Genomic DNA, 17,845 nt, shown 5'->3' on the forward strand with positions numbered 1-17,845 from the left:
CATGCCCTCCATAATACCTACCACCAGGCTCACCCAACCTCCCACCCCCCGTTCCCTCCAAAACCCTCAGTTTGTTTCTCAGCGTCCACAGTCTCTCATGGTTCATCTTAACTTAATTTCCTCCTTAAATTCCCTATCTCCAGATAAGGTCATATTCAGTAATTGAATTTTTTCATTTCAGTAACAAATTTGAGCATATACAAAGAGTATGAAAAGAGAGGGTCCTCTGTTTACCTGAATAGACACTTACAGAAATATAGCTAAATTTTTAATTTTAGTAGTATCTTGAAAAATGACTCATGGGAAATATGTTCCATTAGTTTTTTCCAAGTGCTAAAAACATTCTGTGTCTTTATATGTGAATGTCAGATTTGTTATGCTTAGAATTCTTAAGTCACCTTTTCTTTTAAGATCTTTGAACACTCCAGTGTTTTTTCTCCTAAATTCAGGTATAATTATATAAATTAGCAGGAAAAGATCTCAAGTGTTCAGTTGGATGAGCTGTAACAATTGTATAGAACCATGTAACAACTAACCAGTTAAAATATTGGAACCCTTTAATCACTCTCAAAATTTCCCTTGTGTCTTTTTGCAATCTCCCCTGCACATCAAGCCCCACACAACCTTTGTTCTGATTTCTATCACCACAGAGCAGTTGTGTCTGTTTTTGAATTCTATTTAAATTGAACAACAGAAGTATAGCTACAAATTGAACCACAGAAGTATAGCTTGCTTTTTTCACTCAACATAATGCTTTGGGGATTCATCCTTGTGCTGTGTGTGTCAGTCCTTTGCTGAATAGTATTGAATATAGGGATGTGCCACAATTTGTTTTATCCATTCTTCTGTTGATAGACATTTGGGTTGTTTCCAATGCTTTATGAGCATTCTAGTAGAAATCTTTTGTGAACATACATTTTTATTTTAGGAACAGATACACATTTAATTGTATAAGGAATTACCAAACAGTACAGTTCTCAAGAGTGTGTGTACCATTTTACATTCTAACCAGCAGTGTATTAAGAATTGCAATCATTTCACATTCTCAAAATCATTCAGAATTATCAGGGTTTTTTTAAAAAAGTCATTCTAATGAGTATAAAATAGTATCTTACTTTACTGCCCTTACACTAATGATAGTAAGTACCTTTTCATATACCTATTAGCCATTCCTATGTCTTCTTTTGCAAAATAGTTTATTCAAGACTTTTGCCCATTTAAAAAAATAATTGTTTGCCTTTTGTTTTTAGTAAATAAACTATTTTTTTTGAGCAGCTTGAGGTTTACAGAAAGTTTAGTGGAAGTAAAAAATAGTTTCATATTTTCCCTCAACCATCACCTCACAAGTTCCTATTATTAACATCTTGCTTTAGTATTTGTTACAACTGATGAGCCAATAGTGACACATTATTATTAACTAAGAATATGTTTAGTTTTATAAGAAACTGCCAAATTATCTCCTAAGTGTTGTTTTTCCTTTTATTCTTCATTTTTAGGAATTACTTATTTACATATCCTGATACATATGTCCTATTTATATATTCTAAAATATATTTACATATTATATATATCAATCCTTGGTGTGTATATGTGTGTATATATGCATTCAGTGACTTGTCTATTCATTTTTTCTGATAACTTGAAATTTATTTATATTGGCTTAAGAAAAAAGCATGCCTTGTAAAATATGCTTTTATTGAAGTTTAGTTGACATGCAATATTTTGTTAGTTTCAAGTATACAATACATTGACTCAACACGTACACAGATTATGAAATAATCACCATAATTAGTTACCATCTGTCACCATACAAAGTTACTATGATATTATTGGCTATATTCACAATGCTGTACTTTACATCCTCATTAATTAATTATTTTATAAATGGAAGTTTGCATCTCTTAATTCCTTTCACCTACTTTATCCTCCTCCTTTCTGGCAACCATCAGTTTTTTTCTCTATATTTATGAATCTATTTCTCTTTTGTTTTGTTTCTTTTGTTTTTCACATTCCACATACAGGTTAACTGATATGGTGTCTGTCTTTCTCTGTCTGACTTATCTCACTTAGCATATTCTTCTTCAGGTTCATCCATGTTGTTGCAAATGACAAGATTTCATTATTTTTTTTAATGGCTGAGTAGAAATATTCCACTGTGTGTGTATGCGTATGTGTGATATTACCTTTTTATTTAATCATCTATTTATGAACACGTAGGATGCTTTCATATATTGGATATTACAAATAATGCTTCAGTGAACAAAGGGATAGATATATATTTTTTAAATTAGTGTTTTCATTTTCTTTGGATAAATATCCAGAAGTGAAATTGCTGGATTGTAAGGTATTTCTAATTTTTGAGGAACATCCATACTATATTCCACTGCACTAATTTACATTTCCACTAGAAGTACACAAAGGTTCCCTTTCTCCACATCCACACCAACACTTAATTCTTTTCCTCTTGATAACAGAAATTCTGACAGGTGTAATACAATATCTCATCACAGTTTTGTTTTTGTTTTTTTTACTAATTCGTGTTAATTGATATTTTCCTATCTCACTGTGATTTTGATTTGCATTTCCCTGATGACGTTGAGCATCTTTTCATGTGTCTGTTGGCCATCTGTAAATCTTCTTTGAAAAAATGTCTATGTAGGGCCTTTGCCCATTTTTTAACTGGATTTCTTTTGGTGTTGAGTTGTGTGAGTTCTTTATATATTTTGTGTATTAACCAGATATATCACTTGCAAATCTCTTCTCCCATTCAAGAGGTAGCCTTTATTTTGTTGATGGTTTCCTTTGCTGCACAAAAGCTTTTTAGTTTGAAGTAGCTTATTTGTTTCTTCTGCTTTTGTTGCCTTTGCCTGAGGAGACAGATCCAAATATATATATATTCTAAGACCAATGTCCAAGAGTTTACGGTCCATGCTTCTTCTAGGAATTTTATGATTTCAGGTTGAAATTTAGGTCTTTAATCCATTTTGAGTTTATTTTTTACATGGTGCAAGACAGTGGTCCAGTTTCATTCTTTTGCAAGTAACTGTCCTGTTTTCCCAACAGAATTGATTGAAAAGACTGCATTTTCCCCATTGTATATTTTTGCCTCCTTTCTTGTTGATTAATTGACCATATTAGCATGGGTTGATTTCTGGGCTCTCCATTTTGTCCCATTAATTTATGTGTCTATTTTTGTGCCAGTACCAAAACTGTTTTGATTACCATAGATTTGTAGCATAGTTTGAAATGGAAGTGTGACACTTCCAGCTTTATTCTTTTTCAAGGTTACTTTGATTATTTAGAGTCTTCTGTGGTTCCACACAAATTTTAGGATTATTTGTTCTCATTCTGTGAAAAATATCATTGGTATTTTCATAGGGACTACATTGAATCTGTAGATTTATTTTGGGTGGTATAGCTATTTTAACAATATTAATTCTTCCAAACCATGAACATGGTAAATCTTCCCATTTGTTTGTGTCATCTTCAATTTCTTTCATTACTGTCTTATGATTTTCAGAGTACAGGTCTTGTAACTCCTTGGTTAAATCTATTCCTGGGTATTTTATTTTTTGATGTAATCGTAAGTGGGATTATTTTCTTAATTTTACTTTCTGATTGTTTGATATTTGTATGTAGAAATGCAACACATTTATGAATTAATTTTGTATCCTGCAACTTTACTAAATTCATTTATTAGTTCTAATAGTTTTTGTGAACTTTTCACTTTTTTATATCCTGCAGCTTTACTGAATTCATTTATTAGTTCTAATAGTTTTTTTGTGGAGTCTTCAGTTTTTTATGTCATCTGCAAATAGTGACAGTTTTAGTTCTTCCTTACCAATTTGGATGCCATTTATTTCTTATTCTTGTCTTATTGCTATCATTAGGGATTCCAGCACTATGTTAAATAAAAGTGGGGAGTGGGCATCCTTGTCTTGTTCTTGATCTTAGAAAAAAATCTTTCAGCATTTCACCATTGAGTATGATGTTAGCTGTGATTTTTGTCATATACAGCCTTAATTATGTTGAACTATGTTCCCTCTGTACTCACTTTGTTAAGAATTTTTATCACAAATGGATGTTGAATATTGTCAAATGCTTTTTCTGCATCTATTGAGATGATCATATTATTTTTATCCGTCATCTTGTTAACGTGGGTTATCACACTGATTGTGAATATTGAACCACCCTTGCATCCCTGAAATAAAACCCATTTAATTGTGGTGCATGATCATTTTCATGTATTGCTGAATTTAGTTTGCTAATACTCTGTTAAGGATTTCTGTGCCCATATTCTTCATGGAAATTGGCCTGTAATTTTTGTAGTGCCCCCATTTGGTTTGGGTATCAAGGTAATGTGGGCATCATAGAATGAATTTGGAAGAATTTCTTCCTCTTCAGTTTTTGGGATAGTTTGAAAAGGATAGGTATTAACTCTTCTTTAAATGTTTGGTAAAATTCACCTGTGAAGTCCTGGGCTTTTGTTTGTTGGAAGGTTTCAGAGTATTAATTCAATTTATTTGCTGGTAATTGGTCTATTCGAGTTTTCTCTTTCTTCCAGTTTCAGTTGTGGTAGATTATGTTTCTAGGAATTTATCCATTTCTTCTAGATTGTCTAATCTGTTGGCACATAACTGTTCATAGTAGTTTCTTACAATCTTTTGTATTCCTGTGGTATCATTTGTAATTTCTCCTCTTTCTTTTTTTTTTTTTTTAAGATTTTATTTATTCATTTGACAGAGAGAGATCACAAATAGGCAGAGGCAGGCAGAGAGAGAGAGGGGAGGAAACAGGCTCCCCGCTGAGCAGAGAGCCTGATGTGGTGCTTGATTCCAGGACCCTGGGATCATGACCCAAGCTGAAGGCAGAGGCTTTAATCCACTGAGCCATCCAGGTGCCCCAATTTCTCCTCTTTCACTTCTCATTTTATTTACTTGTTCTCTCTCTCCTTTTTACTGATGAGTGGGCTAGAGTTCTATCAATTTTGTTTATTTTTTCAAAGAACCAGCTCTCAGATTCATTATTTCTTTTTCTATATTTTAAGTCTCCATTTCACTTAGAACAAAGTTTCTGTTCTAAACTTTATTCTTTCCTTCTACTAACTTTAGGTTTTGTTTGCTCTCTATCTAGTTCCTTTAGGTATAAAATTAGATTGTTTATGTGAGATTTTTCTTGTTTCTTGAAGTAGGCTTGTATCACTATAAACTTCCTTCTTAAACCTGCTTTTGCTGTGTCCAGTTGATTTTGGAACATTGTGCTTCCATTTTCATTTGTCTCAAGGTATTTTATGGTCTCCTCTTTGATTGCTTCATTGACCCACTGGTAGTTCAGTAGTATGTTACTTAGTTTCCACATGTTTATGTTTTTTCCAGTTTTTATTCTTGTCACTGATTTCTAGTTCCATCCTGTTGTAGTCAGAAAAGATGTCATTTTGTTCATTATTTTCTGGCTATTTTTGTAGTTCTTCCCTGTTTCTTTCTTCTTTGCTCTCTTTCCTTTTGATTTGATGATTTTCCTTAGTGTTATGTTTAGGTTCATTTTTCCTTGCATTTTATGTATCTGTTACAGGCTTTTGGTTTGTGGTTACCATGATGTTCACATACAACTGATGAACAGAGCAGTCAATTTTAAATTGAAACTCTCTTAAGTTCTAATGCATTATTGATTTGCTTAGTATCTCTTATGAACAATATATTTTTCATCTTTATGAATCTAATTTATAAGTTTTTATTTTATGGATAGAAGCTTCACTCATAGTTTTAGCTTTTACTTGTCTATCTCAAGTTAATGGTTATATATGAAATGAGGTAACATTTGAAGCTCATCTTTCCTTTCCATATGGCTTTATAGTTGTTCTAGAAGTGAAAAATCTATAATAACAATTTGCATTCCTAACCCTAATATCTTTATTCCTGAAAAACATTCTACACTAAAAGTAATGAGGGTTCCTTGAGAAATGGCTGATTACAGAGGTAGGGCAGGAAAAGTACAAGATGAGCCAGGAATATCTTATTGTCTCAGAAAGAAAGTGCTTAAAGAATAAAGTAAGCATGTTTTAAAAGGACAGAGAAGCCAGCTTAAAAGGGTTCCCACTTCAAATGTGGGAAATTTGAACATCAGCATGAATAAAGACAGTAATGGATTATAATCTGCTGTATAAAATAAGAATTCAAGGGCTCATACTGATAAAAATAAAGATTAATAAAAGATGAAAAAGCTCTCTTTTAGGGTAGAATATAAACTAATATTAAATATTTCTTAATAATCACAAAGTAATTATCTTAACTTTGGAGGGGGAAACCTGGCAGAAAACTCTTTTAACCAACTGATAACATTACTACCACCAGAAATGGAACAAAGGGACATCATGTGCTTTCTGGTATGATGCACTGAGAAAAACAGTGACAATTCTGTGGTATTCCTGCCAAAAATGCATAAAATAAATCTAATAATGGAGAAATACTAGCAATTGAGGGACACTTTGTAAAGTTACTAAAAAGCCTGCACTTTTCAAAACTACCGAGGTCATGCCAAAGAAAGACTGAAAAACTGTTCCAGACTTAAGAAAACTGAAAAGACATAGCAACTAAATGAAGCACACAATCCAGGATTGGATATTCAACCTAAAAATTTCCTGTTGGTAATAGCTAGAGAAAATCTTAATGGGGCCAGTACATTTAAAAGTAGCATCATAAAAAAAAAAATAAATAAAAGTAGCATCATGTCAGTGTTAATCTTGATTTTGATAGTTAGGCTATGGTTTCATAGGACAGTGTACTTGTTTATAGAAAATGCATGCTATAATAGTAAGTGGAAATGAGTCTTTATGTTTGCAAGTCTCAAATGGTTTAGGAAAAAAGATCTCTCTCTCTCTCTCTCTCTCTCTCTCTCACACACACACACACACACACACACACACACACACCTATGAGAAAAAGATAAACCAAATGGGGTAAAATGTTAATAACTGGTTCACCTGAGGGAAGCATATGTAGGAATTCACAAAAACCCTACAAGTCTTTTACACATTTGAAATTATTTCAAAACAAGTTTTAAAGGAATGGAAATTAAGAATTAATGTGTCACCAAGATCTGTAAAGAACTTACCCAATTCAACACCCAAACAACAAATGGTCAAGAAACGGGCAGGAGACATGAATAGACATTTCTCCAAAGAAGACATACAAAGGACTAACAGACACATGAAAAAATGCTCAACATCACTCAGCTTTGGGGAAATACAAATCAAAACCACAGTGAGATACCAACTCACACCAGTCAGAATGGCTAAAATTAACAACTCAGGAAACAATAAATGTTGGTGGGAATGCAAGCTGGTACAGCCTCTCTGGAAATAGTATGGAGGTTCCTCAAAAAGTTAAAAATAGAGCTACTCTATGACCCAGCAATTGCACTACTAAGTATTTACTTGAAGGATACAAACATAGTGATTCCAAGTGACACCTGCACCCCAAGGTTTATAGCAGCAATGTCCACAATAGCCAAACTATGTAAAGAGCTCAAAGGTCCATCAACAGATGAATGAATAAAGATGTGGCGCACGTGTACACGCACGCACACGCGCACGCGCACACACACACACACACAAAGGCACAGGAATATTACTCAGCCTTCAAAAAGAATGAAACCTTACCATTTGCAATGAGGTGGATGGAACTAGAAGGTATTATGCTGATTGAAATAAGTCAGTCAGACAAAGACCATGATATGATTTCACTCATATATGGAATTTAATAAACAAAACAGGATCACAAGGGAAGGGAGGGAAAAATAAGATAAAATCAGAGGGGTAGACAAACCATAAGAGACTCTTAACTCTAGGAAACAAACTGAGCATGGCTGGAGGGGAGAATGGTGAGGGGATGGGGTAACTGGGTGATGGGCATTAAGGAGGACACATGAGGTAATAAGCACTGGGTATTATATACAACTTATGAACCACTGAACTCCACCTCTGAAAGTATTAATATACTATATATTAATCATTTGAAATTAAATAAAATTTAATTTAAAAAGAATTAATGTGTAAAAATATTTTACACTTTAAAATTTACTTTCATATTCTTTTTCTCACTTGAGACTCACACCAACTTTGTGAGAGGGCATTTTTCTTCACTTTTTACAAATAAGGAAATTGGGTTTCAGAGATACTCAATGGCTTATCTAAGAAAGAACATGTCAGGGCACCTGGGTGGCTCAGTTGGTTAAGTGACTGCCTTCAGCTCAGGTCATGATCCCAGAGTCCTGGGATCAAGTCCCGTATCAGGCTCCCTGCTCCATGGGGAGTCTGCTCCCTCTGACCTTCTCCCCTCTCATGCTCTCTCTCACTGTCTCTCTCTCAAATAAATAAATAAAACCTTAAAAAAAAAAAAAGAAAGAACATGTCAGATATAAAACCTGAACCAGCTATTCTCACCCGTGGTCCAACTTTCTTTTTACAATTCCATGTTGCCTTTTATTTTATTTTTGTTTTAGCCTCTTACACTGTTGGTGGGAATGAAAGCTGGTACAGCCACTTTGGAAAAACAGTGTGGAGATTCCTCAAAAAATTAAAACTAGAGCTACTCTATGACCCTGGAATTGCTACTGGGTATTTACCCCCAAAGATACAGATGTAATGAAAACAAGGGCCATATGTATCCCAATGTCCATGCTGCCTTTAAAGTTCATGTCTTATGGGTGTGCCTGGGTGGCTCAATCGGTTAAGCATCCAACTCTTGATTTTTGGCTCAGATCATGATCTCAGGGTCATGAAACGGAGCCCTGCATTGGGCTCCACATTGGGCATGAAGTCTTCTTAAGATTCTCTCTCTCCTTCTCATTCTGCCTTACCCCTCCTACTCACGTTATGTTCGCCTTATGCAAGTTACTCATCTCCTCTGGAACTTCATTTCCTCATCTATGATTGGTTTTCATTAGCAGGCCACTCTGTAGGTCTGTCTCTCATTTAACAACAAAACAGCCCTTAGAACGAGCAACTAGCACTGTCCCCTCCAACTCTGAACTTCTGTGATTCCATCCCCATTTTGCACAAACACAGGGGTACTTATTGGAACCAGTCTGAGATTTGAGAAAGATACATACCTCCTCTTACCTAGGGAGGGTTTTTACTCAAAGAGTCCATTTCCCATATTGAGAGAACTAGGCACTGAGTGGACAGGAGGAGCCAAAGGTGCTGAAGGAGGCTAGCAGGAAAGCTTAGGGAACCTAAGCTTAGGAGAAGGTGCTGGAACTCAGCTCAGGGCCAACCAGAGATGCTCCTAGGGCTGAGAGAAGTCCTGTTTCCTTCTCTCAGATAACCCTAGGACTGTTGGCCTCTCCCAGGAGGATCACGATGGTGGCACATTGATGAAGGGAGTTTTCTGGAAGTACAATTGCCTCTTTACTCTGGGAAAGCATGAAACATCCAATCCCAGATATAGCAGGAATTCTCCCCCAATTGAGAGAGAAAACAGAAAATGTTACAAGGTAGCCCTCAGGATGTTGCAATGGACAATTTCTTCCCTAAAAATCATGTCTTATCATTAGGACAGTAGCATATTTTGAACTGAGAGAAAGCAAGACCAACATGAAACCTTATTTTATTCTTCTGACTACTTCTTATTGAAGAGTAAACATTTTTTAATTTAAGTTTTATCATTAAATTTATAGATACTAGGATAAAATAAGAGAGGTGAACTAACTACACATTAAATTTAAAATGCAGGTAATATAGTCACTGCAAGACTAATAAATCACAATTCTCCATTGAAAAATAATATGCAATCTGTGTATAGCAGTTTGCGGTTTGCCAAATACTTTTATGTTGTATCATTTGATCTTCACCGCAGTCTTGTGATTTAGATCCTATTACTCTCCATGTTCATTAAAAAGGAGACTGAGGCTCAGAAGAATTAAGCGAGTTGCTCAAGCCACATAGTAAACAAGACCATGATGATTTGAACCGAAATTTCAAAAATTCTTTTCTTTCCCTGATGCTGCCCTGAAATGTGCTTCCCTCTTTTACATAGCATATATATCCCTTAGAGAACACATGGCTAGTTTTTATTTTATTTTTGCCACACTGTGACCCTGCCTATTCTCATTACAAATAGCATCGCTGGTAGTAGAGGGCACCAATATGCATGTGTCCACTTGGATATGACAGCTCACGTGACGTGTGTGTCACATGCAGTCTCCTTAGATTCATCATGATGCCAGAGACTTTCTAAACTATATGAAAATGCCAGAAACAAACCAAGTGTATAAGTTCTTGTATGTTCGAGGTGACTAATTATATTCATGTAATTAGGATAGAGGAAAAAAAATGGGAATAAAAATCTAGCGCAATATACTAAAGGAAATAAAGTCTAGATTATAGCATAATGGAAACATACATGAATAATACAAATTATTCAGTAATAAGACATTAATTTATAGAAATCACTCAGTTATAGAAATCTGATTTTCTAGTTCTGTATCTTTGGGACGGTGGGTATATTTGGCACTATCCTTCTCCTGCATCATCTGAGAATCTGAACAAAGTTGGGTCTCTCTAGTTTTGAGACAGGAGTGTGTATCTGAGAAATTCAGGTGGAGTATTATACAATCATGAAGAAGAGAGATCTGTGTATTCTATCTGTGTCTCCTGACATATATCTCTTTTTTAAATTTATTTTTTATTTATTTTCAGCATAACAGTATTAATTGTTTTTGCACCACACCCAGTGCTCCATGCAATCCATGCCCTCTCTAATACCCACCACCTGGTCCCCCCAACCTCCCACCCCCCCACCACTTAAAACCCCTCAGATTGTTTTTCAGAGTCCATAGTCTCTCATGGTCACATCCCCTTCCAATTTCCCCCAACTCCCTTCTCCTAACTCCCCATGTCCACCATGCTATTTGTTATGCTCCACAAATAAGTGAAACCATATGATAATTGACTCTCTCTGCTTGACTTATTTCACTCAGCATAATCTCTTCCAGTCCCGTCCATGTTGCTACAAAGGTTGGGTATTCATCCTTTCTGCTGGAGACATAATACTCCATAGTGTATATGGACCACATCTTCCTTATCCATTCATCCGTTGAAGGGCATCTTGGTTCTTTCCACAGTTTGGCGACCGTGGCCATTGCTGCTATAAACATTGGGGTACAGATGGCCCTTCTTTCTGACATATATCTTGATCTCTCAACATTACTCATTCAACATATCTGCTAGTAGAAAAATGTGTCTTTGGATTCTGTGAACCCCATGTATCTATCTGGAAGGAGACAAACTGAATTTTGGATTTTCAAGTGGGATTTTGTAGGGAGAAGGAGAGATACCAGGAATGTTTCCTTTTTAACACACCAGTATGAATTTGTTAACCATAAGAATATATTAATTTGGTACTTAAATAAACATGTAAAAATGTTTTAGGACATTTGGTAAGCTGGAGAGGGTGAAGCTATACCTTTTCATTCCTCTCTCTAGGCCAAGAGGTCTCCACGGCCCTCTTGATGGGGTTACTGTAAAAAGCAGTCCAAGAGGTGCCTCATTAAGAAGGGGGAGAGGTTTCTGGGCAGAAGCCTGGATCTTAGTGGCACCCATATGACTCACAAATATCCCCTCCAAAGCGGCTTTCTGCACCTTGCTGAATATTCAAGTGCCCAGTTGGTTTACCCAATCGGTGCACACCTCTCTAGAGCTGAAGAAGCAAGGGACACTTTCATGCTTGTTTCGAGGCCATGTTACAAGTCTGGCTGCTAGTTTATATGGGGGTGGGGTTTAAGGCCTGGGCTTTAAGGCTTAAGAGATAAGCACTGGAGATTACTCCCTTGGCCTTGGGCCAATGGTTCTGCTAAATACTGGGGTCTGAAACACTACAGAACATTCTGAGCTGCAGCTGTCCCGATTAAGTTCCTGAGCCTGAGATAAGATAACACAGTGTACTCTGCCTCTGCCCCCAGCATCTTTACACAGTTGAAAAGGAACATTCAAGGGTCACTTGAGAGGAGAGAGGAAGGACAGTGACGTGCAGCCCAAAGCAAGGTGAACGGAGAAGGAAGGGCTAGCAGGCCTTAGCATTGGTGGGAAAGCTTCTGGGGTAGCAGGAAGCTGGTTAACATGAACATTAGGAGTCTCTACATTTTTAGCTACTGATACTACTCACCTCTTCCAGCTGCTTCCCCCTTGCCTGTATCTCCTCCCTCCCTCCAAGTTGGGAAGAATTTCCCAAAGTTACTGCTCAGCTCTGTGATCAGTTCTGGCCAGGGTATTTCTTGTTTTCTAGGAACTCAGAGCCCCCTCAGAGGTGATACCTGTGGTTGCCTCTTGTTTCCCTTCCAGACTCCCTCTGTCACAGAGTTATAAGGAAGAGGACTAGGGCAGCAGGAGCCTAATTAGCTCTGGATCCCCAGCAGAACTGCCTCATTCACAGAAGTCCAGGGTATAACAATTGTTCCATGGAAGGGCTTGTGCAACAGTCAGAGAAGCTGAGACTGTGGTACTGTGCCACCAATGTATTGCTCTCTTGGGTCTCAGGCTTCTAGGGTGCCTGTCCTTGTGTATGGTCCTTGTTCAAGGGCCACGTAGGCAGCTCATTTCAATCACCAGATCTGGTGCCTGCCACAGAATGTTTGCTACTGGGACTAGAACCCTGAGCATCTCTTCTTGGATTAGGGTCTGCACATGGAAAGTGGAGCTGGACGTTCACTACTGCCCAGCAGTTCCACCATCCATCCGGTGCTGTGAATGGGCAGAATGGCCAGAAATCTGCCTCTGAGATTTCCTGTCCCTTCATTCAATCCACTGAACACTTATGGGGTGCCCAGTAAATACTTTGAGATGCTGAAGATGAACTGAGAGAAGGTCTCTGCTTGGCCCCCAGGGGCTTCTCATCTAGTGTGGGAGATCACGTCACAGGAGAGTCCAAGGTTCATAGTCCCTCCTACAGGCTCTCAGTAGAGTGATCTCTTCCCACTTGGGCCTTGGCCTGTTTCCTCTCCCCTCAGCCTCTCACTTCCAAGGATGCCCACTCAATTCTATTGTAAAAATACTAATTAGGGTGTTTCAAAATTATTTTGCCATTTTTACTATGTCAGTCATCATTTCACTATTTCATGATCAGAAATAGATAATTTTGGACAGTTTGAAGAGTATTTTGAACGCTTTGTGCAGCCACCACTTCCATTTTTTATCTCAACATCTCAACATCTGTATCCTGAGATTCTTTCACCCACCAAACATTTCTGGATCTTCTACTCTGGCCCAGACACTTTTCCAGGCATGTAGGATAGAGCAGCTACCAAAGCAGTCTTTGTTCACAGAGACTTACATTCTAAAGTGGAATTACGTTCACCATTTTGACTGATGAACAAAGTGCTATAGGATATGAGGGCTGTTAGTATGATGAATGCTATGCAGGGAAATGAAGAAGAATAAGGGGTTAGAGATTACTGATAGACAGTAGACCACCTCTGATAGACGAGGTGGTCAGGAAAGTCTTTTCTGAAAACAGTGGGAGAAGGAGTCAGGGCAGCTAACTGGGGAGAGAGCCTCATAAGGCAGAAAAGACAGAAAATGCAAAGATCCTGAGGCCAGATGTGTGGTGAGAATAAGCAAGAAGGATAATGTAATCATGGGAATAGGCACACGAGATGAGGCATGACCAAGACGTTGCTTTTTATTTCAAGTGAGAGGGGAAAACTGTTGGGAAGATTTTGAACAGGGCAGTAAAAAGTTCTCACTTTTGTTCTAAAGGATTCCTGTGCCTACTCTGTGGGCACCGAGAAACATGAGCCACTGCCCCAAGACACTGCCTACCCCTTCCTCCTGGCCATATACACGTGGGATCCGTTCCAAGATCCCCAGTAGAAGCTTGAAACTGAGGATAGTACTGAATCCTATATAGACTATATTTTTTCCTATATATATATATACCTATGATAAAATGTAAATAAATTCGGCGCAGTGAGACATTAACAACTAATATAATAAAATAGAATGTTTATAACGCTTTGCAAGTTTCGAAATATCTCCTAAAATATCTTATGGTACTGCACTCACCCTTCTTGTGATGATGTGACATGATAAACACGCTTAGCGATGGGATGCAGTGAGGTAGGTGAATGACATAGGCATTGTGATGCAGCATCAGGCTCCCGTTGACCTTCTGAGGGTAGGTCAGGAGGGTCAACTGATTCCAGACCAAACCACTACTGGCACGGGGAACTGAAGAGCAGAGCAGGAAAGCAAAACTCCTGTGCATACTGTAGGAAGAGAAGAGTGAAAGCTAAGCGGTTTGCAGCAGTCTGGGTGAGGAAGAAAGGCTGGGGCAGGGTGGTGGTAGAAGTGACAAGTGACTGAACTGCGGGTGTATTTTAAAAGCAGAGCCAACATAATGTCAGCTCTAAGGTCCTGGACCCAACTTAGCTGCCAGCAACTATTTGAAAAATAAATTTCAAAGCAGAAAACCGAAACTATTTAAAAATACACAAATCTTCATTGTTAAGCAACGAATAATGTATGAATGCTGGCCAAGGGACACTAATACTAGGACATGAACTAAAGAGCTAAAGATAGGCAAGAGACTGCAAATGGTTCTCCAATGTTGGTTTTGCAGAACTTTTTATACTTCACTGTTTAGAAAAATAATTTTTTAAAAAGGAGGTAGGCACACAGGATTATTTCCCAACTAAAGAAAAAATCCCCGTTCAAATAGTTTTGTAAGAGGAGCCCTAAGGCTCTTTCATAACTCTAAAAGGTTGTGACTCCCGCGGCGCAGCCAGCAGAGCTACTAGTTCTCTGGGTGAGTGAAATTTAAATAAGCAAGGAAATTGTTTTAAAAAAACCCAAAACACTCAAGTGGAATCTAGTAGCCACGGACCCACCAAAGAACACTGAATTGTGCGAGTCGAAAGGTGATTAATCCTTTAAACTTGAGCAGGCTGGCCCTGAGACATGGGCTTTAGCACTCACTGGTTCCTGGCTAAGCCGGGCCCACATCCGGGGGTCCACCGGGGTCCCCTGCCTTTACACGCTCCGGCCGTGAGCACCACCAGCCCGCCATGCCGAGACCCTGCCCACCCCTTCCCCCGCCCCGCCCCCGACCGAGTCTCCGCGCCCCGGGCGCCCCCGCCGGCCACGCCCCCACGCGGCGCCTGTCGCCCCCCCCGGCCACGCCCTCCTCGCCACGCCCCCCGACCCGGGCCGCGCCGGCGCGCCGGCCGCCCAAGTGGCTGTGCGGGCGGAGCTTGCGCAGCCGCCGGACCCCTACGCGCGCCGCCCTCCGCCCTTGGCCACCGTGAGCCTCCGCGGACACGCACTTCCTGCGAGGCCTCCGAGCGCACCTTTGCCGAACCGAGCCGAACCCAGCCCTTCCAAGTCGTTAGCCATGGTGGACGAGCTGGTGCTGCTCCTGCACGCGCTCCTGATGCGGCACCGCGCCCTGAGCATCGAGAACAGCCAGCTCATGGAACAGCTGCGGCTGCTGGTGTGCGAGAGGGCCACGCTGCTGCGCCAGGTACGTCCGCCGAGCTGCCCGGTGCCCTTCCCCGAAACGTTTAGCGGCGAGAGCTCCCGGCTCCCTGAGTTTATCGTGCAGACGGCGTCTTACATGCTGGTCAACGAGAACCGATTCTGCAACGACGCCATGAAGGTGGCATTCCTAATCAGCCTGCTGACCGGGGAAGCCGAGGAGTGGGTGGTGCCCTACATTGAGATGGATAGCCCCATCCTAGGTGATTACCGGGCCTTCCTGGATGAGATGAAACAGTGTTTTGGCTGGGATGACGACGAAGAAGATGACGACGACGACGACGAAGAAGAAGATGATTACTAGGCCGGGAGACCCTCGGGCCCGGGACGGGGAGGGCCCTGCACGCAGCCATTCTCTCCCCCCCCTCCCCTGCCCGGCCTGCTCGGAGCCGCCAAGCTCCCTTTTGTCCCCGGATCCCCTTCCCTACCCTTGCCCTCGGGTTCTATCATCCCCCTGTAGTGCTTGCCTTTGTTCCAGGAGTAGTGCTCCAGTTACCTGCTGCTGGGGCCTCGCTCTGAAGCGCGCCGCCACCCGTTCTGGCCAGCCCCAGCACCCTCCCCTGCTAATTTGGACTGTGTTCTGAGCTCCTGCTGTAGGGAAGGCCCCTGTTACAAACTGGTCAGACTACGCGCAGCTCTGCCCTGCCGACTGCAAGGCCTCCGTCTGCCCAGAGACCTACGCCGCCACTTCACCACCATCCACCACATCCCAGCGACAGACCGCAGCCTTTGAAAATAAGGACCAACCTAGAAGATGCCTGAGTTGGCTGCATCTCCTCCTCGGACATTAATTTGGACAGCTCACCAACCCCCAAGGGGCCAATCTTTCAACCTGGTTAGTTCCCTACCTACTCCCAGAGTCCTCTCCTTCCCCACCAAATTGCTGCAGGGGCCTAGTGTGCCTGGCAGCCAAATTGTTGACATTTCTTTTCTCCTCTGCACCAGTTTTGCACAGCTGTCCTTTTACTTTCAAAACTGCAGCAGTCCCAACAGATGTGTGTATTTGGACAAACATACTAAAAACAAAACAAACAAAAACAGGCACTCAGCCCAGCTCCTCAGTACCACCTGGAAAAAGCATTTACGTTCTTTTCAATAAATATCAAGCACTACCAAAAAAAAAAAAAAAAAAAAAAAAAAAGAAGAAGAAGAAAGGAGTGTCTTTTAATGGTTAAGTGCTATCATTGGCCTCTACCAATCTCTCTGACTCTCATTTTTTCCCCTGAGATCAGGGAACCTAGTTCAATCCCAGTATTTGCCATTGTCATCTCTAGGCGACAGAGGACAGCTATCACAGGATTTGATAGAGATTCTGATACTCTCCTCACCAAGGCATTTCTTAAAGCCCTGGCAAGAGGATTGAGTGTCCTCTGGGGCGTCCAGAGTGGCATGGGTAAGGGGTGGTTGAGCAGGTTGTACACCATCCCAAAGTGGGACACTAGACAGTGAAAGGGGACACTATTAATAATTAGACTGGGACAACAAGCATAAGACACATAAAATATTACCATTTTCCTGAACCTTTGGGTTACTTCCTCAGCACAGTCAAGGAAATTCTGTCCTTTAATTCTTACCATCTGAGGGCTGCTATTGAGTTAAGACTTAACAATGTAGCACCTTTCAGGTGCCTGAGCTGACATTAAATCCTGGGTCCTGGGTGGGTGTACCCATAGTAAATAGTGATCTTAACATTGCGTCATGCCAGGTGAACACTCTTAGAATCCCCAGCCATACATATATCCCAGATTCCTGCCTATGGAAATTGGCAAGATGCCTGGCTATCTCCTAAACTAGACCTTGTCCTGTTGGGGGCTATGCTGAGACCTCTTTATAGACCCGGAGGGCTCAGAGGCATTGAGGGAATGGGTGAGTGCTGAGAAGAACTCTTTGAAATGTTAAATCAGGGAAGTTTGGTTGTGGGGTTAGTGGGAGCTACCTCTGCCAACCAGGAACATTTAGGAGGATTTGAGGGGTTCACAGTTACCATCTATATCTGCCCAAATGTACTCATTATACCATAACTGGAGTCAGCCCTACCTTAAGATCTCTAATTTAGGTAATAAACTTCCCTATTACATAAGACCTTTTGAGGCTGGTTATTATTTTATTTTTAATAGTAAACCTCATAGCGTGGATTTAATGAGATCCTGGTCATCATCCTGGTCACCTCACAGGCATGGATTCGTTGAAATCATGCCCATGAGGTCTTTACAGTTGTCCCTACTACATGGTGAACTTCCAGTAAATACGGGCTGTTACTCCAGACTTGGGATTGGAAGTCTATCTTGGTTGGAAAGCAGGTGTCTTGCTGTGAGTTTG

General features: G+C 40.2%; 1 protein-coding gene across 1 annotated transcript; it reads left to right on the forward strand.

Moving 5' to 3' along the window:
* The first annotated feature begins 15,221 nt into the window (after positions 1–15,221).
* LDOC1 (LDOC1 regulator of NFKB signaling) lies at positions 15,222–17,608 on the forward strand. The gene has a single exon (XM_059157808.1). It carries the CDS (start codon positions 15,384–15,386, stop codon positions 15,828–15,830), a length of 447 nt encoding a protein of 148 aa, XP_059013791.1. The 5' UTR covers positions 15,222–15,383; the 3' UTR covers positions 15,831–17,608.
* The last annotated feature ends 237 nt before the right edge of the window (positions 17,609–17,845 follow it).

Source organism: Mustela lutreola, chromosome X, assembly GCF_030435805.1.
Source record: "Mustela lutreola isolate mMusLut2 chromosome X, mMusLut2.pri, whole genome shotgun sequence".
NCBI lineage: Eukaryota > Metazoa > Chordata > Mammalia > Carnivora > Mustelidae > Mustela > Mustela lutreola.

Excerpts from the sequence above, each read along its gene's own strand:
- LDOC1 (XM_059157808.1), top strand. The coding sequence starts at position 15,384 with ATGGTGGACGAGCTGGTGCTGCTCCTGCACGCGCTCCTGATGCGGCAC.